This window comes from Rhineura floridana, chromosome 12 (genome assembly GCF_030035675.1).
Source record: "Rhineura floridana isolate rRhiFlo1 chromosome 12, rRhiFlo1.hap2, whole genome shotgun sequence".
Classification (NCBI taxonomy): Eukaryota; Metazoa; Chordata; class Lepidosauria; order Squamata; family Rhineuridae; genus Rhineura; species Rhineura floridana.
This window is the reverse complement of record NC_084491.1, coordinates 20,295,330-20,320,923: the sequence shown is the minus strand read 5'-3', so window position 1 is coordinate 20,320,923 and position 25,594 is coordinate 20,295,330. Positions and strand designations below refer to the sequence as shown.

Genomic DNA, 25,594 nt, shown 5'->3' with positions numbered 1-25,594 from the left:
CTCTGCCAGCCTAACCTCTCCACCAGCCCGGTTCTTAAAGAGTCAGAAGTAACTCCACTCCATTTCCTTTGCCATTTTGGAGAAAAGCCCTTGGTGATTGAAGAGGCAAACACAAAACTCTCAAAAGGGTTCCATTCTCAGCAAGACCAGCATTCACAGAGTTAGCTTTTATTTACACGTCAGGAGAGGGTTTATGCCACCTCCTCCAAAGTCACGTAACAAAATAAAAAGAACCTAAAACTAAAGGATTTTTTTTTCTGTCCTGAGTCAGCACTCTTGACAGCTTCTCCATCACATGGGATTGCGTTAAGACGACTGGGATCTTTTCAGGTCTTCACCAACAATGATACGTCATGATTAAATTGTGTTCTGTGCTTGGGGAAAAAAAGGGTGGCTGTTGGGGGGAGGGAACTGCACAAGGAGCCTACATACAATTTCCATTTTGATCACCGCTTGGAGACAGCTGCAAACGTCCAGACTGAGCACCTAGTATTCGTCTAGCGTATCAGCCCGTGGGATGGAGAGGCCCCGCTCCTTAAGGGCCTGCACTTTGAGCTTCTCTGACTCTTGCTTGGCTTGCTGCTCTATTCGCTGCACTTCTAGAATCTCCTCTATTGACACTTGCTGCAAAGGGGTGTCGCTTTCCTTCTCCAGGTCCTGCAACAGAAAAGGAAGGGTCCATTGCCACTCAAAAGGGTCAACCCACACAACCATTTTTCAGGTGAAGAAGGGGAAGGTTAAAGCATCTTCTTCCCCCTGAGGAGTGTTAAAACCCACCATTCTGGTGGTGAATCACGGCAAAGCTTGGGGTTGAACATACAGCTGGTGTGGTGAACCTCAGGTCTTGGGGGCCAGATGCAGCCCTCCAGGCCTCTATATCTGGCCCTGGGAATTCTCTCCAGGCCAGGGCTCTTCCCCGGCCTTGCTTCAATTCCTGCTTCAATGTTTTTGCCAGGCTAGAATGTATCCTTGAACTCTATTAATGCTTCTTGCTTGTCTGAATGGATAGAGAGGGGTGTGTGAGAGTGTGTAATAGCTGGCCTATTTCACAAAGTCAAAATTTACATTCATTGCTCTGCCCACTTTTGCCTCTGGCCCACTACCACTGGTATGTGGCCCCCAGAAAGTTGCCCAGAAGGGAATGTGGCGCTCAGTTTGAAAAAATGTTCCCCTTCCCTGGCATGGAGCATGGTTAAATGTGCAAGAGAGAATGTAAAGAAACACTTTCCATGAAAAGGACAAAGTCAGAATGAGTCAAGACTTGCCTGGCTAATTACTTAGAGCAGAGGCCCATCCATCCCAGCACTGTGCTCTCAATAGCTGCGAGCCACATGCCCCCAAGTTGATCAAAAGCAGAAGGTGAAGGCAAAGGATGCCTCCGGTAATAAGACCACAGAGATATACTGCCTCTGAGCATGGAAGCTCCATTGGGCCGTCATGGATAATGGCTATTTGACCAACAACTCACTTTTAAACATTTTAAAACAACTGTGTAAATTGAGCAAGATGTTGCTGCTGCTGCTGGTGGTACAAATGCAACCAGCTTCAACAACAGCTTTAAGTTCAGCAATGCACAATGGTAAAGAGAAAACTACTAGACTTCTAAAGAGCCAGACTATATGCAACATGGAGATCTGCAATGGGTTTATCCATTTAAGGCTTTTTTTATATAGCTAGGGCCTTTTATGATTTGTTTTATTTATCAGTCCTGTTATAGTGTCTTTCATTTATTTGTTATGCTGTTTTTATTTTTGGCACCATAAATTGGCTTGTGTCTGCTTCACAGAGAAAGGCCATATATCATCATCATCATGATCAAAACAGCTGGAAGGTGTGTGAATTGGATTTTTGTAGCAGCTTGGGGGTTATTACACTTTCCCTTTGTCCCCTTTTCCCAATTAAAATTGCTCCCCCCAGCAACAATTGGTGGGTGACAATTTGCAATGCTAGCAAGCTCCTTAAAGCATTTTGTAATGATATCAATATGGCAGAGGTGGACATCTACTTATAGCCCACCTGATTACCTACTACAGAAGTCCCTGCAAAAAGCACCTATATTGTACCAGTCTTTCTCCCCAGTGGGGCAAGCAGCTTGCGGGGAAGGAATGATGTAAATCAGAGGAAACTCTGCAGGGACAGGGATAAAAAGCCTCACCCAGCACCCCTGTCCTACCCAAATTAATAGCCCATACAGCTGCTTTAAATATGAAGCCAGAAGATGGAAGCCACAAGGTGATCTATATTATGGGTCTCATGCTGCACATGTGTTTACAGTGCCCTTAATTTTGTTGCTGGCCCCTAGGAACCTCAAGCTTCCCCTCCTCTTCCAGGCTTGTTCAGAGGTTCACATAGGGCTGGGAGCCTTAGCGTTTTTGGGCATGGGGACATATTTGGAAATCTAAGAAACAGCTGTGGGCATCGCAAAATACCAATTTCACAAACGAAAAACAGGCAACACTCAGAAAGCGCCCCCCCCACCTGCACACATCCCAAAAGAAATAAAAATGCCAAACACACTCTCCACAAAAAAACAGACAACTCAAACAGACCCACCCCATCCCAATTTCAAAAAAACAGGAAGGGGGAAGAGGGTCTTTTTGAGCCCCAAGGTAGGTGTCTAAGGGTGCTGGGCACAGAGGAGGGACACAGCACTCTGTCCCTCCTCCACCAGTCCACTCGCTCGGCTACATGGAATTCCTTGCCACCTATGGTTACCTACCAGGTCAGTGATCAACTACAAGGCTGTATGAGAAAGAATGATGGCATTTTAGGGCCCCACCTGAGATACCTTTGGTTAGGACCAGCCTTTCCCCACTAACAAAACTGAACCCAAAAGACACTATTGCCCAATAAGCCAAAAGAAAGTCTGCACAACGGGGAAGTTGTTTACTTACAATTTCTCCCAGAAGTACGACGTTTTCGCCTCTCACCACAAAGATGCCACGAGGGATGTCGCCATACTTTTTGCCCACATGAATGCGCTCCACTGTCTGGTGCAATACCAAATTTGCTGCAGCATCCAGGGAGAGAGAAGGGAACAGAGATGGAACAAATCAGATTGAAACATGTGCCAATACAGGCCCTGAAAATTGAACATATAGTGGGCAGCCTTCAAAATAATCCATGATTCGGTGCAACGTGCTTCTAAGGAGGCTAACCAAGTACTGCATCCTTTCAAAAGGCACCTGGCCTCTGGTGTAGAATGGCACCAAAACCAAAAGATATGTCCGCCCACCCTCATTCTCTGGCAGCAATTATAGCACCCAGCTCTGTGAATGCTCTAAGAGGGCCACAGTTTGCATGCAGAAGGTTCTAGGTTCAATCCCCAACCTCACCAGAGATCCTCTAATTCAGGTGTGGGGAACCTCTGGTCCTCCGGATGTTGCTGAACTGTTAACTCCCATCAGCTGCAGTAAGCATGGCCAATGACCAGGGATGATGGGAGTTTTAGTTTAGCAACATCTGGAGGTTCCCCACATTTGCTCTAACCAGAAACAGGGCTGGACAAGATTCCTGCCACAGACCATGCGAGATAAGAGTACTAGGCAAGATGAACCAAAGGCCAGACACTCAAAGGTTAATGCCATGTTCATATGCCAATCATCAAAGCACATAGGCAGCCTTGAAAACAAAGCCACCCACACATCAGTAGCCAAAGGGTTAAGAATATAAACGGAGCTGTTCTGGATCAGACCAAAGGCCCATCTAATCCAGCATCCTGTTCTCATAGCAACCAACCAAATAGCCACAGGAAGCCCATGGACAGGCAGGACATGAGTGCAACAGCACTCTGTTGTGAATGAGTATGTGTTTGCTCATTTGCATCCATCCATGTCATTAATCTATACAGCGGTGTTAACACCCACCACAAAAGGAACTGCCATAACCATTTCCTACCCGAAGTAAGCTGGCAATTTAAATGGCAGCCGGGAAAAAAAGAATGACTCACTTTGGGTAGCTTCAGAACTGGGTGGAAGTGATACAGAGTGCTGCTATGTGTGTATGAGGGTTAACAATATGCCCCGACACTAAGCTGTTAGTGTCATCTACGTAAGCAGCAGTTTACAAAGAACAGGTACAACAGGTCCCTACCCCAAGGGGCTGACAGTCCAAAGCAGACACAAGGCAACGGAAGAAATGGAAGGAAATGAAGACAGGGGCAACAATATGAAAGTGATATATGGTGCTTTAATTCAACTGCCACTGCATATATGAGGAGGTTGAACGTAGGCTCTGTCACCGAGCTACGTCTCCTCCCTGATTCCTCAGGCACAACAATAGTGTGCCCTGTATTTCTTTCTCCATCTTAAGAAATTAAGAGGCAACATGTATTATACAGCCACGAGAACGGCTGTATACTATAGCCAGCATGGATTTTTCACATTCTGCCATGTTAAATTGAAAATACCCCCCATGACATTCTGCTACTTCCCATAAGGTCATTTCAAAACAAAATCTTATAAAACCTATAGTCCTGAATTCAGAAATGCTTCCTTAACAACCTTCTAAGTCTTCATGGCGATGCACAAAAGTCTCAGAGAGAATTCAGAGTTCAAAGTCCAAAACAAGAGTAAAATAATCCAGATCCCTGTTGGACTTTTTTTGTCAGTGGTCTCATAATTTGTTGAAATTAATTATAAATCAGAGTACCTATAATCCTATTACTGCCCTTGCCCCATATGTCTGCAGTTTAAAAGTTTAAAAAATATATGCCTGATTTTTAATTCATTTAAGAAATTTAACATTGGAGTCTATGATAGCGCAGGCATGCTCGGTAAGACTCGACTGTCAGTGTTCTAAAAGCCAGACTCACAGCTGCTTGGCTTGGCTAATCAGGGAGCCACACCCACGCCAGACATTTACTCTACTTTAAACAGTCATGGCTTCCCCAAAGAATCCTGGTAAGTGTAGTTTGTGAAGAGTGGTGAGGAAACTTCTATTCCCCTGACATAGCTCCAGTGGCCAGAGTGGTTCAACAGTTAGCTTCTGGCGATTGTAGCTTTGTGAGTGGAATTGGCGTCTCCTAATAACTCTCAGCACCCTTCACAAACTACACTTCCCAGGATTCTTTGGGGGAAGCCATGACGGTTTAAAGTAGAATCAGTGTCTGGTGTGGATGTGGCCAGGGACAGCTTTGGTTTAAATTTGGGTGGGAGACCATGCATGTCTGCTGTAGAATAAAAAGGTGGGGGAAACACCAAAGAATAATCGTACTGTTCACAATGTTTTCGTTTTGGAAAAAAAGGGGCCTTTCCCTCTGCCCAGTGCCCATCCACCCAATCTCTTCCCCTCCCTCTGGGGAGTTTCACCTGTCCTAAGCATGATTGCACAGAAGTAAATCCCATTGAACTCAATAAGATGCAAATGATCAAACCTGCCCTCCCCCTCCCCCTCCTGCCTGCTCCCTCCTCCCCCTCCTGCTGCTCTCCTCCCTCCCCCTTCCCTCTGCCCCCCCCAGTCATTTTTTCCTATCCTAAGCATGACTGCAGGGGAGCAAATTCCTTTGAACTCAATAAGCGTGCAAATAAAACAAGGAATTCCATGTAGGTGAGTGAGTGGGCTGGCATAGGGGAGATGGATCTCTGTCTCCCCCAACAGTCCGCTTAGTTTCTGTGCTGGCTGCAAGGGAAGGAGCTTGTCTCTCTGCTAAGTCCCTTCTGCCAGCTGACATGGCAGAAGATAATTTAGCAGCCTGCTCAGCGGCTAGCATCATGCATTTGGGGGTGGGCCACTGGTCAGTGGCAGAGCATCTGCTTTGCAGGCAGGTCTCAATTTAATCTCTGGTATCTCCAGATAGGGCTGGGATAGATACTCCTGTCGGATGTCCCGGAAAGTTGCTGTCAATTAGTATAGATGACACCAAGGTAGATGGACCAGTGGTCTGATTCTGTATAAGCCAGCTTCCTATGTTCCAATTTCCATGCTGGCTGTGGAAGAGGAAGCCTGTAGGAGGCTAACCTCTGGGCAAGCTAGTAAAAAACAAGAACAGGCTAGCAACGTTTGTGTGCTTATTTGCAAGGCTGTAGCAGTCTTAGGGGAAACTACCATCTACAGCTATGTCTAATCCCTTAAGCGAAAAATGCAAGCAAGCCAGCCACAATTTTCTTTGACCCTTTCTTATCCAACAGTTTGTTCCATGGACATGAACCATATAGCACTAAGAACACATCACACAGAAGTGTGCCATTTTTACTGCTTATATGTGGCCTATATCAGGTGTGGGGAGCCTTTGGCCCTTCAAATGCTGCTAAGCTACAACTCCCATCAGGCCCAGCAAGCACAGCCAACGTTCAGGACTGATGGGAGTTCAGCAATATCTGGCCTAGATGGGTGGTTTCTTTTTTGTAAAGGTGGAGGGGAAGAAGGAGGCTACTTCAGTCCTGGAGGGCCTAGATGGGTGTGTGTTTTTTTTGTAAAGGTGGAGGGGAAGAAGGAGGAGGCTACTTCAGTCCTATCGCTCTGGTCAACAGCTAAAATCACATCTGGAAACAGTATTTTTTAAAAGACCAGAAAAAAGTCACAAGGACCTATTAGGCAGCTTTCAAGAGTTTTTGCGCCAGCCAGAAAGAACACCCTGACACTATCTCCAGTGTTTACACGGGCTTTTAAAAATTACTGTGCAGGGACTTCCGGGAAGGGTGACTTCGCTTGTGCCTGCTTTTGAGACGGGCTCCCGCCTCAAAAGAAGCTTATTCAGATATAAATCAGTCAGAACATTTTTTATTTTGACTGATGAAATTTCTCCCGGGCAGGGAGAAACGTAGAGATCAACCTCAAAAGCCTGTTTTTGTTGGGAGGACTGGATTTCATTAATTTATGAGAAAAGGTCCAGCCAGCAATGCCGGACGGACTTCCGAACAAGCTCTATCTGATTAATGCGATACGTTTATCTTTTCTTCAAAGAGAAAACAGACTAACAGGCAAGCACCCTTCTTTCTATTATTTTTTTTACTTGGTTTAAATTGTTGCAGCAAAAAGAGATTTGTCAAATGAATCAGCTTTAAAGAACTTCTGAGTGAGCTATAACTCTTCTCTGTTATTCACGAAATTAACAGCTTATCTCTGTTTCTATTGCAAAAAGCTGTCCTGGAAGTGCATTCTAAAGATATAAACAGAAGAGGGATTTCTATTCCGAGGAACATTGTATTGTCTGGGACTATTCTCTTTTTGGTCTATTTTATTTTGACGAATCTGCTTCTTCACGACGCCACTAACTGTTTTGATGCTGGGAACTAAATTTGTTTTGTATTCTTGAACATAGAGAGATAAGGCAGGCTGCTCTGTTTATACTGTGATGTCATCAAGCCTGGAATATTAACCCAATTGTTGCTGAAATAAGAAGTGGTTCTTCTTTATTTTTGTTTTGTTTTGTTTTGGTGGTTTTAAAAATGGCAATCAAGAAAGTGGCTGAGAATCTGGAAGTAATTATGTTTCAGAAAATAATGGATGAGATTGAGATAACGAAACAAACCCTGCGACAGGGCAGTAAGGAGCTGAAAATTGAACTGAGCAAAATGACGCAGGAGCTTAAAGAAATAGGGGATCCTGTGAGAGAGGAGAATGAGATCAGAGATGAGAAAAGAAAAAATAAAGGGAAGATACAAGCCCTGGAGATTGGAACAAATGTGGAATTGGAAAAAGATCTGGAGTTTATGGATATTAGAAATAAAATCTACTGTTTGGAATTTAACGTTATCTCTGAAGAAATTAATGAAGATATTAGAGATAAAGTTATCAATGGCTTGGATAATCTTCTGGACTGGAATGACGTGATGGAGCTTGATATAGAGAAAATCTATGGAATTAACAGCAGCCATGTGACAATGGAAAAACTCTCAAGAGATGAGCCAGTGCATTTTGTAAAAAAGAAGAACAGAGATATGACTTTACAACAATATTTCAGCAACTTATTCAGAATCGATGGCAAGAAAATATTTGGGATAGAGGAAATTCCCATCAGACTCTTATTATATGACTATGGCTATGACAGCAAGATTATTATGGAATACTGATAATGGAAGATTGGACACTGAAATTACTGGACTTAACAGGACTATTGAAGATGGAAGATGGAATTAATATGGATAATGGAATAATGGCTATTAAAATTATTGGACCTAACAGATTTTGATGAGATGGATTAATCGATATGTTTATTTGGACTATGGTTATGACAATAAGATTATTATTATTATTAACGAGATGGGTTAATCGACATGTTTATTTGGAGAAAAATTGATAGATATATTTCTTAAAGAACTGAAACCTCTCTTTGACTTTTTGTGGAAAGAATAAAGTAATGTTTATGAGATTTGATGATTAATTAAGATAACTACTGGAGGAAAGTGATTTTATAATATAATTTAAGAGACAGGATTGTTATATATTGTAGACCTATAACTGATTTGATCTGCGACAAATGGGAAGTCAACATTTTATTTTTTTGTTTAATCATTTTTGTTTTTTGTTTTTGAATGTTTTATGATTTTGTTTTGTATGTTTTATGAAAATTTGAATAAAAATTATTGTAAAAAAAATAAATAAAAATTACTGTGCAAAGTTTTTATGTGCTGTATATGCATAAAACCCCAACTATTTGGCAAGCGAGGCCTTAATTATAAACTAGCTTATCTTGAAGAAAACCAGAAGCTCTCAGCATGTAAACTGAAGTGGAAGATTATTCAGATAAGAATTCTGACTGCTGGTTCTCAGCCACAGGCACACGGACACCTATACTCATGTTGGAGACTTAGTGCACTGTTTAGATCAGGGATGGAGAACTATATATATATAGTAACTTACCTTGCTCACTCCACCATTACCTGGTGGCGAGCAGCAAAAAGCCTGCTCTTTTAACATGAAGCACTCAGATTAATACTGTGCCCAAAAAAACTTCAAGAGTAAAGATAATTTTGAATATTTCATGGTATTATGGACACTGGGGTTATGTCCCGACATCACAATAGATGTTGATTTATCATTGTGGGAACACGCCTATCTCCCCCCCTTCTCCTCTGGTTTGGCTTTAAGGAAGAGTTTAGAAATTCATTCCCCATGCCCCACCCATTGACTACAACTTAGCATTGCACCTGAACCCTGACCTTTGATTAATTTCACTATGGTTTGTGACACAGAACCTATGGCCCTCTAGATGTTGTTGGACTCCAACTTTCATCAGTCCCAACCGGAATGGCCAATGGTCAGGGACAATAGGTGTCCAACAATGTCTGGAGGGCTACAAGTTACCCATTCCTGGTTAATGGAAATAAGCCAAAAACCACAGTTTGAAGTTAGCTTCTTCAAACAAACCATAATTCTATAATGTGTGGATGATAACAACAAGCTGAAGGCAATCAGAAATAAAAGCAAAAACTTCTGAACTGCTCCTTGCAGCTGCCACCAGCGGGGTGAGAGATGTGTGGATGGAATGCATGAGCCCAGAGGAAGATAGGTTTGTTCAACATAAACCAAGGTTTATCATGATGTACAAATGCAGCCATTAAGGCAGCAACACCCAAATGTTACCCTTTTTATCCTCTCACAATTTTGGCTATTGCCTGCCTCTATACATACATGCATAACCAGACCATGCCAACAGATGTTCTAAAGAGCCACTTAGTAAAACAAACTTCAGCCAAAACTACACAAGAGGTACTGAAGTCGATTTACCTCGCCCTGCTTTCACAATGCAGTCTTTATAGGAATATTACAGGGGAATTATGAGGACCCCATTGGACAGGTTTGCACAATCCTCAGAGAAACAAAAAAAAATTACACCTGGATGGTGGTAGGCATATAATCTGTAAGGCTGCTGCTTGTGCAATTGTTTCATGAAGCTTAGAATTTTGGCTCATGTGAAACAGTGTAATTCCACATTGTTCAGGGTCTTTGCCTTTGTTCTGAGGTGGGTTTTCTATGGGGTGATTGACTTTTAGGGGGATAAGGAGGGAGGAACACTTTTATAGGGTAGATTTATTGCATTTGAATTTTAGTACTGATTGTAAATTATTGTCTGTTATTTGTATTGAACGAGGACCTTTAGCCCAGTAGGGTTTGCTTGATTTAATGGTTCACCATAGATTGTTCTCATCCTTCACATTTTATTTTGTCGTACATTTTTCACTTAATATGTGCAGACATGCAAACGGTAGCTGTTTATACAGCTAGCCCTCTATGATCAGCATTTGGACATCAACTTTTTTGCACGTTACATAAGTGGCCAACTATTGCTTGGGAGACTTAAGATTGCTCTTAAGCAGCTGGAGACAGATTGTTAGAACACTAAAACAGATTTTCCCTGGAAGAATAAAAATGAGATCCTGGTAAGCAAGAGGCAGACTCTCAGGTCTACAATGAGAGGGATAGAAGCCATCAATATAAATTTAACAGGCGAGATAAATTGCTACCTGTAAAACCACATTTGTCTGCTATCTTTCCTGCTGACAGTGTAGCAATCCCAAAAGTTGATCAAATAGAATATCTCCCATTGTCCTTCCATTTCTGATCAAAATCAAGTTTGTAGGTTTTGTAAAGCCTACCACAGTCCATGCCTTTGATGGGATTTCTGTTTTTGTTAGGGTATCTGACAGCTTTAGAACTTCTTGAAAACCAAGGTAATTTTTTTTGCTAGTATTCTTATACACAAAACTAGTTCTACAAGTTCCTTAGCTATGTGATGTTTCACATAACCCAGCAAGACAACCTAAAGGTTCATTGGCGTAATGTGACACATGATGTCTCTTATTAGTTCTATTACATTTGTCCATCGTAATTTGATTTTATAGCATGACCAGCAAGACTGAATGAAGCTAGTATTAAGACTAAACCTTCCAAATTATACTAAGGGATTATATCAAACCTCATCACTGTTAAATACCATCAATCAAATAGGCATATTTCACATTTGACGCTATAAAAACAAGTTATTCAGCATCCGACCACATATTACCACTTTCTACGCTAAGGCCAATGCACAGTTCTCATCTCCTTTTAAGCATCCATAGAGGCAATTCTGAAAAGCTATTTACTAGAAGGATACAATTTTTCCTTAGAAACCCCTGAGCACCATTGTATTAACATCCTATGAAAATTCAAACTTTATAGAATGTATTGTTAGTCTATTTATATTTATTTATTCAATTTCTGTCCCGCCCTTCCTCATCCTGTTAATGTCTAGTTAGATCGAAGGGCTGATCTAAGTAGTGTCTAGTTGGTAAGCAATTGAGACCATTTATGGAGGATTTGTTCTATTATAGCTTTCATTATCCAGAATAAAGTCGCAATCTGTTCAAACTCAATTTACCTGAAAAATTGGAAGTTTCTAAGTACAGTGCCAGTTTAAAGTTTGCATTCTGAACTGAACATCAACAATGGTGGAACAGAGCTTATAAAAACAAACCCAACAAAAACAGAGTATCTTGAAAGGCTGCTGTTATTGAGTGGAATCCAACACAGCACTGAACGTTCAATCAGCACAAGGATTTCTGCTTGCACAATGGAACATTCTTCCCCTCTCCTCCATCCACATCCCCTAAATTTGTTCTAGGGGTTCCCCCAACCCTCTGGAGCAGATTTTGGGGAAGGTGCAAGGGATGTGCAGAGGGAGGAATGTCCCATTGCAGAAGCCGAAATCTTGCGCCAACGGATGCTGTTGTAGAACACCATCCATTGATTCTTCATCAACCGAATGGCTCTTGTTCAGTAGGGATTCAACGGCATTCTTAGGTAAAGATCAAATTTTCTGAGTTCTTTCGCTTACCGAATTGTAACTTGTACAGCTTTAGGAAAAGCCAATACTTTAAGTATGTCACTGGGTCTGCCATGCTTGCAAGGCTGGGCAGTGAACAAGAAGGAACACCAACTTACATAAAAATGCAAGCAGACAATAAGGGATGCAAAAAAGATTGAGAAGGATAAGGCTAGAAATCAGGAGTTGCCAACCCAGTGCTCACAAAGGTCTTCATTTGTGCCCCCAGGCTGGAGCTGAGTTTTCATTTTTTTTTTTAAGTATGTTTCTAGCACTCCTAGAAAGAAAGTGATGAAGCAAAATGTGCCTGCACCCTTTTCTGTGCGATTAGCCAGCCGTGCTACTCCCGCCTGGGATGCAAACCACAAGAAAGTGTTCTCATACTCATGTCCTGCTTGGGGACTCCCCAAGAGGCATCTGGTGAACCACTGTGGGAACAGAATGCTGTGCCTTTGGTCTGATCCAGCAGCCACCAAGTTTTCCTCCAAAATTATACTGAACCGGCTATCATATTCCTAGCAGTCAATCTAGGTCACAAGATGCAATGATGGCCATTGACTTTGATGGCTTTAAAAAGGGGGTCATACAAGTTAATGGAGGATAGGTCTATATCAACGACTGTTAGCTATACGGAACCTAAGTGTTCAGTTGTGGCATGCCTCTAAATACGAGTTGCTGGGGCCAATCAGTGGGAAAGGGATATTGAGTTCAAGCCCTGATTCTGGATTTTCCAAAGGTATCCAATTGGCCTTGTGGGAACAGAGTTGCTGGACTAGATTAACCTCGGGTTGATCCAGCAGGGTTCTTCCTACTTTGCCTCTCCTTCAGAAAAAGAAGGCTGGCATAGCATTATTTTATCAGCACAAGGGATTACCCCGTGGGCTAGGTTAGGTAGACAGAGAGGGACTTGCTGAAGGCCAACCTTCTTTATGACAAAGCAGGGATTTAAATCTAAGGCTCCATTGCCCTGAATCCATCATCTATTCTGCTGGCTCGGAAACTGCAACTTTCATCATAACAGGGAAGGAACAACTGCAATGGAGGTATTGATAACAGGCAGATGAGGATTACCTCTTAATTGCATTTTTTCAAGCTTCTAGAAGGGCAGTTCAAGAATTGGTACAATATTTTTATAAGCCCACTTCTGCAACTCCGTTTTAGGATCGTGTGGTAGAGAGATTTAATCAATAGGCTATGCCTGGCCATCTGCACTCCTATTTTTTTTATTTATTTATTATTTCATTTATATCCCGCCCTTCCTCCCAGCAGGAGCCCAGGGTGGCAAACAAAAGCGCTAAAAACACATCAAAACATCATAAAAACAGACCTTAAAATACACCAAAACAAAACAATGTTAAAAACATTTTTTTAAAAAAGCTTTAAAAACATCTTTTAAAGAAGGTTTAAAAAACAGAATTGCTTGTTAAATATGTTTTTTAAAACAACAACAACACAGATGCAGACTGGGATAGGTCTCAAAAGGCTTGTTGAAAGAAGAAAGTCTTCAAAACTTGCCAAAAAAATAGCAGAGATAGCGCCTGCCTAATATTTAAGGGGAGGGAATTCCACAGGGTAGGTGCCACCACACTAAAAGTCTGTGTCCTATATTGTGCAGAATGAACCTCCTGATAAGATGGTATCTGCAGGAGGCCCTCACCTGCAGAGTGCCGTGATCGACTGGGTATATAAGGGGTAAGACGGTCTTTCAGGTATCCTGGTCCCCAGTTGTATAGGGCTTTGTGTATCAAAACTAGAACCCTGAACTTGTTCTTGGGTCAATAGCTCCTTTAAGGATTTGGCTCCCTCTGGTGGAGGAAACTGCAGTAGATCTCCAAGACTGCGGCATTTTTAAAAGGAATGCAGGAAGTCAGACTTCTGGCCCATCTCATCTAGGCCAGTATTGTCTATTTCTGACTGGCAGCAGCTGCCCAGGATTTCAGACCTAAAATGCCCCTTGATACTTCTAACTAGCAATGCCAGAAACTGAATGCAGGACCTTCTGCATGCAACCAAGTTCTCCACTGCTGAACTAGCACCATTCCTCAAACTCACTGGACCCAGGGGGAACATGAACCCACCATTTCCATATATTAAAAAAAAAAAAAAAAAGCACTTTGTCATTAAGAAAAAAGTGAACAGACACAAAGGAAAAGGTTGCCAGTTATGCAGAAGAAAACAGACATGGTCAGAAGAGCCTGTGTGGCAAAGCATTTGGAGTGTTGGAATACGACCTGGGAAACGGTTCGAATCCCAACATGGCCACAAAGTTCACTGGGCTACCTGGGGCCAGTCACTGCCTCTCAGCCTAACCTACCTCACCTCACAGGGTTGTTGTGAGGATAAAATGGAGAGAGGGAGAAGTATGTACGTCACCGTGGGCTCTTTGGAAGAAAGGCGGGATATAAATGCTATAAATAAATAACCCAATAAAAACTTTATAAAAAGAATGAGTGGACAGCCAAGACCACGTATGTAACGAATAGATATAAACATGAGTGACAGCCACTCTATGCAACATTATCACCAAAACGCCTCAAATAAATTATCTTCAAATTCCTCAGATTGTTAGACAAAGTCTCACTTCCCGGAAGGATTGCTCTGCCTGTGGCTGCCTCTGAGATGAGCTCTGTCTCAGAGGAAGCTTTTTTCAGTTTAAAATCAGTCAAAAGGGAACTTTGACTGGTATAAATGTTCTCCCAGGCAAGGGTGAACCGAAGAGATTATCCACAGAAACTTCGTTGGGCTGTCGGTGGCTGGAATTGATCAGGAATTCCCTGGGAAAAGAAGGCATACCTAGCAGCCGAGGACGGAGTTAGGACTTCCAGCAAGCTGGACTGGAAAAAGCGAGACGTTTTTCTTTTAAACAATCTACAACAGGCGAGCTTTCTTCTGTCTAATCTTATCATTTGGCTTAAATTACTACAGCAAAAGAGATTTGTTTAAGAATCAGCAATCAAGATACCTGGGTGAGTTACACTTCTCTCTTTTATACAAGGAATTAAGGAGGAGGAAAGAAAATTTTTAAAAAAACTTATCTTATTTTTTTATGGCAAAAAGCCGGCCTGAATTTGGAAACTATAAAGATTAAAACGGATGAGGGGCAACTTACCCAAAGAGAAAATCTGATTTAGATGATTATTTGATTGATATATGTCTGGGACTATTTTTTCTTGGACTACTTTCTTTAGACGAATCTGCTATTCGTGTATGTTACTAACTGTTCGGTGTTGTGAACCAAATTTGTTTTGCATTCTTGGACGTGCGGGAGATAAGAACTGTGCTGGCCAGATGATGTCAACAGGCATGGAATATTAACTCTTTTGTTGTTGGAAAAAAGCCTTTATGTTTGGGAACAGTGGTAAATATCAGAAATTAAAGGCTTCTTTTAAGAATGACAACCAGGATTGCTGGAAAAAGAAATAAATTGCTCTTTGCTTGGGAATAGTGGCTATATTGGAAATTGAAGGGTTTTTTTTTCTCGGTCTTAAGAATGACAATCAAGAAAGTGGCTGAGACCCTGGATGTACAGGAAGGGGTCCTCTCTCTAAATATGTTTCAGAAAATAATGGATGAGATTGAGATGGCCAAACGGGAGCTGAGACAGGGTAGACAAGAGATGAAAATTGAATTTGGCAAAATGAAGCAGGAGCTGAAAGAAATAGGGGTTCTATGAGAGAGGAGGTAGATGAGATCAAAGATATAACTGGACAAGCAATAGAAGATGAAAGAAAAATTAAAGGGAGGATGCAAGTCCTGGAGATTGGAACAGATATATCAAGTGTGGAACTGGAAAAATATTTGGAGTTTGTGGATCCTGGAGATAAAGATTACTGTTTGGAATTCGGCGTTGTCCCTGGAGAAATTGATGAAGATATCAGAGATAAAGCTATCAATGTTTTGATGGAATTTCTGGACTGGAAATGATTTGATAGAACTTGAAATAGAGAAAATTTATAGAATTAATTCCAGATATGTGACAAGGGAAAAACTCTCAAGAGATGTGCTAGTGCATTTCGTAAAAAAGAGGAACAGAGATATGACTTTACAACAATATTTCAGCAACACATTCAGAATTGATGGCAAGGAAATGTTTGTGATGAAGGAAGTTCCCATCAGACTCTTACTATATGACTATGACAGCAATATTATTGTGGGTGCGGGAATGGAAGTTGGAAGATGGAACTAACACTGATAATGGAAAAATGGCTATTGAAATTACTGGACCTAGCAGACTTGATGAGATGGATTAATTGACATGTTTATTTGGAGAAAAATCGATGGATATATTTCTCAAGGAGTGGAAACCTCTCTTTGACTTTTTGCGGAAAGAATAAAGTGATGTTAATGAGATTTGATGATTAATTAAGATAACTACTGGAGGAAAGTGATTTTGTAATATATTAAGAGACAGGTTTGCTATATATCATAGACCTATAACTGATCTGCGACAAATCGGAAGTCAACATTTTATTTTATTGTTTAATTTGTTTCTTGTTTTGTTTTGTTTTGTGTTTGAAAATTTGAATAAAATTAATGATAAAAAAAAAAAGATTGTTTAGACAAAGTCTCCTGGTCTGCATATGAAGTCAAAAGTACAGTGGCTGTCACTCATGTTTTTATATAGATAGATTAGATGGATATCTGGTCTTGGTTGCTCACTAACAAGTCATTTTAATATGATTTTCGTTGGGTTTTGGGTTCCCCTGATCTGGTCTGTTAAGAAAAAAATGGCCACATATTGGATAAAGAACACAAGTCTGACAAAAGGAACGGTTACAAAGAAGAAATTAAGGTGTTCTATTAGGCATAAAAATGTTGCTTTAAAGATAAACAGTGCCTGCAAGCCCCAGCACGACTGTGAGGAGAAGCCTCAGCCCTCCACCTCTGGCTTTGAGCAGCGCTGAAGGGCAGGACCCAGCCTGGAATCAGAATCTGACACCCTCGGGTAGCTGCTGGAGTCTCGGTACCTCAGCTGGAGTAGCCTGGCCTGGCCTCTCCTCTACTGCAGGGTTGCCTAAAAGCAGCAGCAAGCAGTCAGGAGCCTGCCATGCATAACTACCCACAATGCCCCAGGACACCCGATGTACCATTCTTCCAGGACACCATGGGAAATTTAAAATGTCAACTTCCTGCATACCTGCCACCGCCACTGGGACCATATTCACACCATACATTTATTCCACTATTTTTCTACTTTAAACAGTCAAGGTAGCCCCCAAAGAATCCTGGGATGTGTAGTTTGTGAAGGGTGCTGAGAGCTGTTAGTACAGCCCTATTCCCCTCCAGAGTTCCCTGGTAAGAGGAACTGACGGTTAAACCACTGAGAACTGTGGCTCTGCAATAACAGGAGCCTCCTAACAACTCTCAGCACCCTTCCCAAGCTACACTTCCCAGGATTCTTTGGGGGGAAGCCATAACTGATTAAAGTGGTATAATAGTGGAATAAATGTCTGGTGTGAATGTGGCCAAGATAAGCCCACTGCCTGGGTGGCAGGCAGAGATGTAGGGAGGGCCACCAGACAGCACTTTGCCAAAGGCCCCGTTCTGTGGAGCCAGCCTTGTGCGATCTTGCCTTTGCAGTGCTAAAGATTCAGCATCAGGTTTAGGGATTCCCTGCCCTTGATCTGATCTGGAAGAGGAAGGTCTGCAACAGCAGCTGCTGTTGCCTTTCCCTTCAGTACTACAAGGGTCCTTTTATACATATATATTGGTTTGCTGATTTGAGAGGACTTTGTCCATAAAGGCAGCCTATATATAAACAAATGTCCCACTTCCATGGCAACTTCTCCATGCCACAAGCTAGTGGGGAGAGTGCATAGGTCAGGGATCAGAGCAAGGCTGACCAAAAGAGGGGCAGACCACTCCTAAGGTCATCTGCAAGATCTGTTTTTGCAACTATTCCTTGCCCGCTATTTGATGGCAACAACTGCTACAGCTAAAGAGATCAGAATGCGAAGCGCTTCCTCCCACATACATATTACTTTACTGGATTCCTGACCACAGTCAAATATATCAGGAACAGAGGGAGAAAAGCACCAAGTGGAAGTCGAAACAAAAGGAGACAAGCTCCTGTGCTATGTAGATGACCAACACCATGGTAGTTGCTATGAACATGCTTTTAAAACAATCCAAAGACCACATTTTAATAATGAACGCAGTCTTTGGATTGTTGTAAAAGTATGTTCATAGCAATGATCACGGTGTTGTCTTTGTTATATTAATTCTGTCCAATTGAATGTTTTTGCTTTTAGCAAAATGCATAGAGCATGAAGTGAATCATCTACATAACCCCAGAACTTGTCTCCTTTTGTTTCAATGACAAGTGTCAAATACAGTCCATACAGAGGGCAGTGAGAGAGGTCAATATATATAAAAAAGGTTAAGCTTATGGCGGCATACCAAACTGATCAATGCTGCGTAAATATCCAATCAGCGTTCTGCCATCCCGGAGGAGGACCAAGTGTTTCTCTGGAGGGGAAAAGAAAAGCTTCATCAGTTTAGAATAATCCACAAATTCAGCTCCAAATATTCTGATCCAAGTTAGTGGGGAACACAGTCACTCCCCAAACTAAAACCTTCTTAGTGGATTCCTGATGTTTTCCCCCATGGGGAAATAGCTTCAGTGTGAACAACAATTTAATAATAGGGAATTTCCAGGAAGGTAGCAATGCAGAAAAGAGTCTTGTGGAGCTTTTTAAAAGTATAGCATAAAGATGCTGTAATGGTTGCAACATCAATAACAACCATCCTGGCATTGTTAAGCTAATTAACGCCTGCACTGGGATAAAAGCCCATTATCTTGATTGAGGACACAGGTGATGGAAGAAACTCCAATAAATTATTCTAATTCCTTTGTTCAAGACCATCAGCATCATCACCATTACATTTATTGTACTAGCCATTGGCCTCGACATGGATACCATCTAATCAGGAGGACACAACATAGGCCTTTAGTGTTGTGGCACTTACTCTTTGGAATTCCCTCCCCTTGAATATTAGACAGGTACCATCTCTGTTATCTTTTTGGTGCCTACTGAAGACCTTCCTCTTTCAACAAGCCCTTTTAAGTAGAGACCTTATCCCAGTCTGCGTCTGTGTTGGAACTGCTTTTTAAGATGTTTTTAAAGCTTTTTTTAAAAAAATATGTTTTGTTTTAATGTTTTAAAGCCTTTTGTTTTTAAGATGTTTTAGAGTGTTTTTGCTTGCTGCCCTCCTTCTGGGAGGAAGGGCAGGACATAAGTTTAATAAATAAATAGATAATAAAAATAAACTCCAAAAATTACCAGTATGTAAACAATACAGTGAAAATAAACTATACAAGAAAAAAGTTAAAATACAATACGACAACATAAAAGCTTTTAATGCAATAGAATAAAATCCAATTTAAACTAAAATTAACCTGAGCATACTCTTAAAATTCTCAGACAAGGCCTCTTGCACTGAACTGATTCCTTTTGTTCGGAGTTCAGATGCTGTTCTGTATATTACAAATGGGTAAACATCTACTGAACACTAAGGATTGCATTCAGCTAACTTTTACTCAGAGTAGACCCATTGATCATGGCTAACTTGGGTCCATCCATTTCCATGGGTCTGCTCTGTGTAACAGGTGAATACAACCAGTAATTTCTTGCTCAGAGTAGGTTATTAAACTAGACAAATATTTCTAAAGTGTTTTTCCCTTGGACCATCATATCAAGGATGTTTCAGTACATTATGGATCACATTCTCCCCCATTTTAGACTATACAGTAGATGAAAATCCACGGAGAAACTGGTATGTATCTGTATCTAAATAATAATAATAATTTTGTTTCTTACTACAAATTTTGTCTCAAAGCAACTTACTTTTTTTTAAAAAAAGGATACAATACCAAATTTAAAATAAATCAAAAGATAAATGAACACTATTAACTAAAAGTGTTCATCCTGCAACAACAAAAAAGGACACATCCTACCTCACCCAGCTAAAAGCTCTTTTGCTATAAAGTTCTTTATGGCTCAGGACCCCAATATCTTCTGGAAGGCCTCTCCCAATATGAACGTACCTGGACCCTTAGATCTTCCTCCGAGGCCCTTCTCCAGGACCCCTCTCTGAGGGAGGCTCAAAGGGTGGTGACAAGGGAGGGGGCCTTTTCAGTTGTAGGTCCCCATCTGTGGAATATGTTCCCCAGTGAGGTCCACCTGGCACCCTTATTTACATCTTTTCAGCGCCAGGTAGACTACCTTTTCTCCTAGGCATTTGATAGATTGTGATGATGCTTTGTTTTTAATATGCTGCCAAACCTTCTTGTGGCTGTGGGTGGTGGTATTATTGTTTGTTGTTGTTTATTGTTATGTTTTTATGGTGTGTTTTATTTGTTTTGTTTTAACATTGTATGAGTTGCTTGGGGACCTTTGGGTACCAAGTGACTAACAATAATAACAATAATAATGCCTGGATGAATAAAGACATCTTCACCTAAGCACCTAAAGATTGATAGTGATGGTGCTAGATACATCTCTCTAGGGGCAGCATTCCCTAGTTGGGGAGCCACCACTGAGAAGGCCTGTTCTCGTGTTGCCACCCTTTGAACCTCCCTGGGAAGAGGTGCACAAAGAGGGGCCTCAAATGCTGATCACAGGGGTTGGGTAGGTATCTACAATCCAACACTGCAGAATGCACAATCTGTAGGTCAGCAGCAGAGTGTCCTGGGAGACTGCAATGCTTTCCTTCTGGTTTCTAAACATTGTCCTTTCAGGTTATCAGATCAGGACCAAAACAAACCTTTCTGAGAGCCACAACTCAGCCCAATGCACCTTCTCCTGCAGCTGCTTTTCAAGTTTTCACTACTGAGGGAGGTCTGATCACGGATCTCGCAGAAACATGGGAGAACCAAACGAACAAGATGCCCATTTATTTATTTATTTTATTTGTATCCCGCCCTTCCTCCCAGCAGGAGACCTGGGCGGCAAACAAAGCACTAAACCACTTTAAAACATAAATACAGATCTTAAAATGCATTAAAACAAAACAGCATTAAAAACATTTTTAAAAAAGAAAAAAACTTTAAAAAAGGGTTAAAAACAGTATTAAAAAACATATTAAACAATTCTGACACAGATGCAGACTTTGATAGGTCTCAACTTAAAAGGCTTGTTGAAAGAGGAAAGTCTTCAAAAGGCGCCGATAAGATAGCAGAGGTGGCGCCTGCCTAATATTCAGTTCCCATTTGGAATGCTTTTGCTAACAAAAGAACAGAGAAATGACAGAGGGACGTCCACGAGTGTTGACCAGATTGCTAGGGGGACGCCCACTCAAGGTACCAAATCCATTTTAAGGGCAGCAGAAAGGCAGTTACTTATGGAAGCCAGAACCCAAAAAGGAGTACCACTACCCATGCTTCACAATATTAGTTCACATTTACAAGGGGTAAATGAGGCCAATACAAGTGGTAGCATGAGGCCAAAACGGGCCTTCTCAGTGGTGGCTCCCCAACTGTGGAATGCTAACTAAGAGTGGAGAAAGAGAACAGAGAAAAGTTTTTTCTCTCTCTCTCATTACACTAGTCTCACAGACTTCCAGTGAAGCTGAAAGTTGGAAGATACAGAACAGACAAAAGAAAATACTCTTTCATGTAGGACATAGTTTAACTATGGGATTCGTTCCCACAAAAAGCAGTGATGGCCACCAACTTAGATGGCTTTAAAAGAGGATTAGACAAAATTATGGAGGATGAGGGTATCTATGGCTACTAGCCACAATGGCTATGTTCTGCTTCTACTGTCAGAGGCACCATGCTCCTAAATACCAGTTGCTGCAAATCACAAGTGGGTAGAGTTCCCTCACTCTCAGATCCTGCTTTTGGGCTTCCTATAGGCATCTAGTTGGTCAGGTGTACTAGATGGGCCATCGGCCTGACCCAGCAGGACTTATGTTCTCATCTGCATGAACAGCACCATAAAGGTTTCTTGTTTCTGCCTAAATCAAGAAAACGGGTTTCTGTCTCCCTGTAGGCGTTGATGTGGCAAAGCTAGGATGATTGTGCCAATTACTGATATTGTGAAGGGTTACTGCACTTATCTGAAACTTTACAAGTGGGGCTGGCTCAAAATGTTGCAGTGTATTCTCACCTACTAATACAGGGCCGGCCCAAGATGTTTTGCCACCTAAGGCGAAGGACAAGATGGCACCCCCTCCCCATTTCACCTACAGCAAGATGATAGGCCGTGTGACATATACAGCTCTGTTTTACAATAGAGGGGGAAACCGCCACACCTGCTGCCTGCGGTGGTTGCCTCCTTCTGCCTAATGGTAGGGCCAGCCTTGTCCAAAGAAGGGGCAGGCAGGCATAAAAACATACAAAGACCCCCTACTGCAGGGATGGGGAGCCTGTGGCCCTCCAGATTTGGTTGGATTCCACTTCTCATCAGCTGCAGCCAGTATTGCCATGGGAGCTGTAGTCTAACAATATCCACAGGCAGTGGAGGCCAGTCTGTTAGGACAAATGGGGCATTGTCCCACCAACCTCAGACTGCCCTCGGGCAGCCCTTACTTGTCTACCGTCTTACAACCAGTCCAGCGAGTGGCACTGGCTGCCAACTTCCTCCTCCTCGGTCTCAGTGATGCCTTCGTAGAACTGAGGAGCAGGACGGGGACAAAACTAGAATTAGTTGGCTCTGGCTCCACCTCCTCTTGGCCTCTCTGCTTTCCACCCTACCATTCCCAACGGGCAAGGAATAACAACAGCAATAAAAACACACAGTTCAAAATAATAGAACACCTAGAACAGTGGTTCTCAATCTTTTTTGGTTCGCGGAGCACTGTAAAACATATAAAAATTTTCTGGCACGCTTCGTGTACAAAATTAAAAATACATTAATATATTTTAAACCATGAATAAAAATAACTTAATAATAACTTAAAAATAATATACTTTCATAATATTCGCGGCACACCTAGCCACCTCTTGCGGCGCACTGTTTGAGAATCACTGATCTAGAACCCCACATTATGATTGTTACAACAGAAAAATCATTAAGTGGTCCTCCAAGTCTTTTAGCAATTTTCATGTGGTCTGTGGGGGGAAAAAATTGGGAACCATTGCTATAGGGCATAACAAGGAAGGATACTCAGGCTGCAATCCAATACACACTTACATGGGAGTAAGCCCCACTGAACCCACTGGAGCTTACTTCTGAGTAGGCATGTATTGGCTTGTCCTGTAACTCAGTTGGTAGAGCATCTCCAGTATACTGACCAGTATAAGGGGTACATTTTGGTGTGATGGTACTCACTGGTGCAGAGTATTGGTACCTCTTTTTTCCCTGCCCATAGCAACTATTTTTATGCTGCCCCTCACAAAACTTCTATAAAAACGTGAGTACCGGCACCTAATCTCCCCCCCACCCGCAAAGAGCACCGAGTATAAAGCAGTTTCCTGTGTTTTTGGGAAAAGGCCAGGACTCAGTGCTTTGTATGCACAAGGTCGCAGGTTCAATCCCCACCATCTCTAGGCAAGATTTAGAACGTCCCCGGTCTGAGACCCTGAAGAGCTGCTGCCAGTCCGTGTGGACGACACGAAACTCAGCCGACCAATGATCTGACTCTGCGTAAGGCATCTTCCTGGGTTCCTAGGCTCTAAACGGGGTCATGATGCGCAGAGCATTGTAAGACAACGAGCCGAGGAGGAGGAGGCGAGGACGACGACAAGGAAGGGGCGGCGCTTTGCTCTGCTCTGCTTGTCTTGAAGGAGCCACGCAGGGCAGGGCTTGGATGGCCAAAAAGCCTCCAAAAAGTTCCCCAGCCCGACCAAGGCGCACGGCGCGCTTCGGGGGACGCAAGGCGCGGCTTACTCACTATCGATATCCTGGATGAGACTAGCGGTGCCGGGCATATAGTTCATCTTCCCCGCCGACGCAGCGGAAGCGCCGCTGCCAGCATCTGCCCTGGAAGAAGCGGAACCTCCCCTCGGCCTCTCCCCGCCCGGTCCGGAAGCACATGCTCCGGCGGGGCGGGAAGAGAGGAGGGTCCCGGTGCCTGGCGAGGTCATGGGAGCGCTCAAAAGCTTGGAGCGCTGCCCGCCCGAGGGTTAAATAGGCAGCGGGAGCGGGCGAAAAGGCGACACTCGCCTCGCCGGCGCGCAATCGGAGCTGCCACCTGCGAGAAGCGGCGAGCACGGACCCAAAAGCGGGCGAGCGAAAGGAAGAGGAAGCGGCCGCCAGCGCCGTAGAGAGAAGCGGGCTGTGTAAAAGAGCGCGGCGCGAAGTTCAAAGATGTTTTGTTCCGAAGTTGGGCCCGTTGAATTCAGAGCGACATCCCTGAGTCCGGACCCATAACGGGGGACGGGCGGCTACCCTCTGATTTGTTTCTGCCTCCTACGTCTATTACAAATAATTAAATTTGTTAAAGAAATTTTATTCTGCACTCCCTAATTTTTTGGGGGGTGTCCCCCCCCCGAACTTTTAGGGTGGTTGCGGGCCGGCCTGAGTTTATGCACGCTTACTCAGAAGTGAGACCTCGCTAAGATCAGTTAGACCAGGACTGGGGAACTGTGGCCCTCTAGACGTTGTTGGACTCCCAACTCCTGTTAGCTCCAGCTGGCACTGCCAATGAAGCAGGAATGGTGGGAATTGTGATCCAGCAACATCTAGAGACCGACACGTTTTCTACTTGCACATAGACTTATGCCTGACCAATAGTGTCGTGGCAAATTCAGAAGTGCAGAGTCCCTTCATGATAGTCACAGTTGCACCCCTTTTTTATTTTGCTGCTGGGAGAGCCTTTGTTAATGCCGTCTCCATAACAGATGCCCCTACAAGCCAATCAGCATGAAAGGGGTGTTAGCCACTTAAAAGAGTCTTTGCAATGGCTGACTCACCTTTCACTTTGGTTGGCTCCAATCAGGAAAGTACAAGGAAGCTAGAAGACTCTTCACAGTGGCTAACCCACTCCCCTTTCATGCTGATTGGCCTGTCATATGCTGGAGACATTGGGACCCTGCTTCCAAAAGAGAAAGCGGTCTAAGACACCCCCCAGACCCTGAATGACTACACCCGTGCCTAAGAGAGAATAAATTTGCAGCCTAGCAAATCCTATAAAATTATGACTGCAGTGGTATAATCTGAGCCCTTTATTTAATTTGTCTTTAATCTGCAAAGGTGTGCACATGTATTCTCTGATTTATACCACCCATTCAACAACATCCTCTGGGCTGTTCACACAACTATATAAAAGACGCAAACAGGGCATGGATCTCTTTGCTGCTATGATTTTAGAATACACCATTGTGTGTGTGTGTTCATTTATTTATGTAAATAGTTTAGGTACTAACATTGTTTTAAATGCTGATTGTATATAACATTTGTGTTGTGTTAACATTATTATTAGCATTATTATCATCATAACAATTTCCAGAAGGGGCAAACTTGTTAGTCTCTTTGCAGTAACTACAGTACAACCGTACCTTAAAGACTAACAAATTTATGATTGCATTAGCTTTCATGGACTACCAACATACTGTAGTTATTACTGTTAGGCTGCAATCCAATCCTTACCTGGGGGTAAGTCCCACTGAACCCACTGGTGCTTACTTCTGAATAGACATGTATTAGATTGCAGCCTTAGTCATCTACTCCCTCTACTAACATATTCACAGGCCAATTCTGCATTTTTGCTATTTTTAAAGCATTCTTGGACAACGGACCAAAAAATAACAACAGACTTTTTACAAAAAGGCAAAGGAATGTGATGGCAATATGCGCTGGAAAGTGTGGGATAACAATTGTGCGATGATGCATAACCTCCCTGCAAATAAATCAGAATGAATGCTCAGTAAACAAGTTGACCACCCACACATTGTAACCACCA

General features: G+C 42.6%; 1 protein-coding gene across 1 annotated transcript; it reads right to left on the bottom strand.

Annotated features, from left to right (window-relative positions):
- Window positions 1–152: 152 nt before the first annotated feature.
- LSM1 (LSM1 homolog, mRNA degradation associated) lies at window positions 153–23,871 on the bottom strand. The gene is made up of 4 exons (XM_061593093.1): window positions 23,585–23,871; window positions 18,146–18,214; window positions 2,895–3,010; window positions 153–657 (listed from the first exon to the last, which is right to left on the bottom strand). Exons 1-4 carry the CDS (start codon window positions 23,775–23,777, stop codon window positions 487–489), a joined length of 549 nt encoding a protein of 182 aa, XP_061449077.1. The 5' UTR covers window positions 23,778–23,871; the 3' UTR covers window positions 153–486.
- Window positions 23,872–25,594: the final 1,723 nt, after the last annotated feature.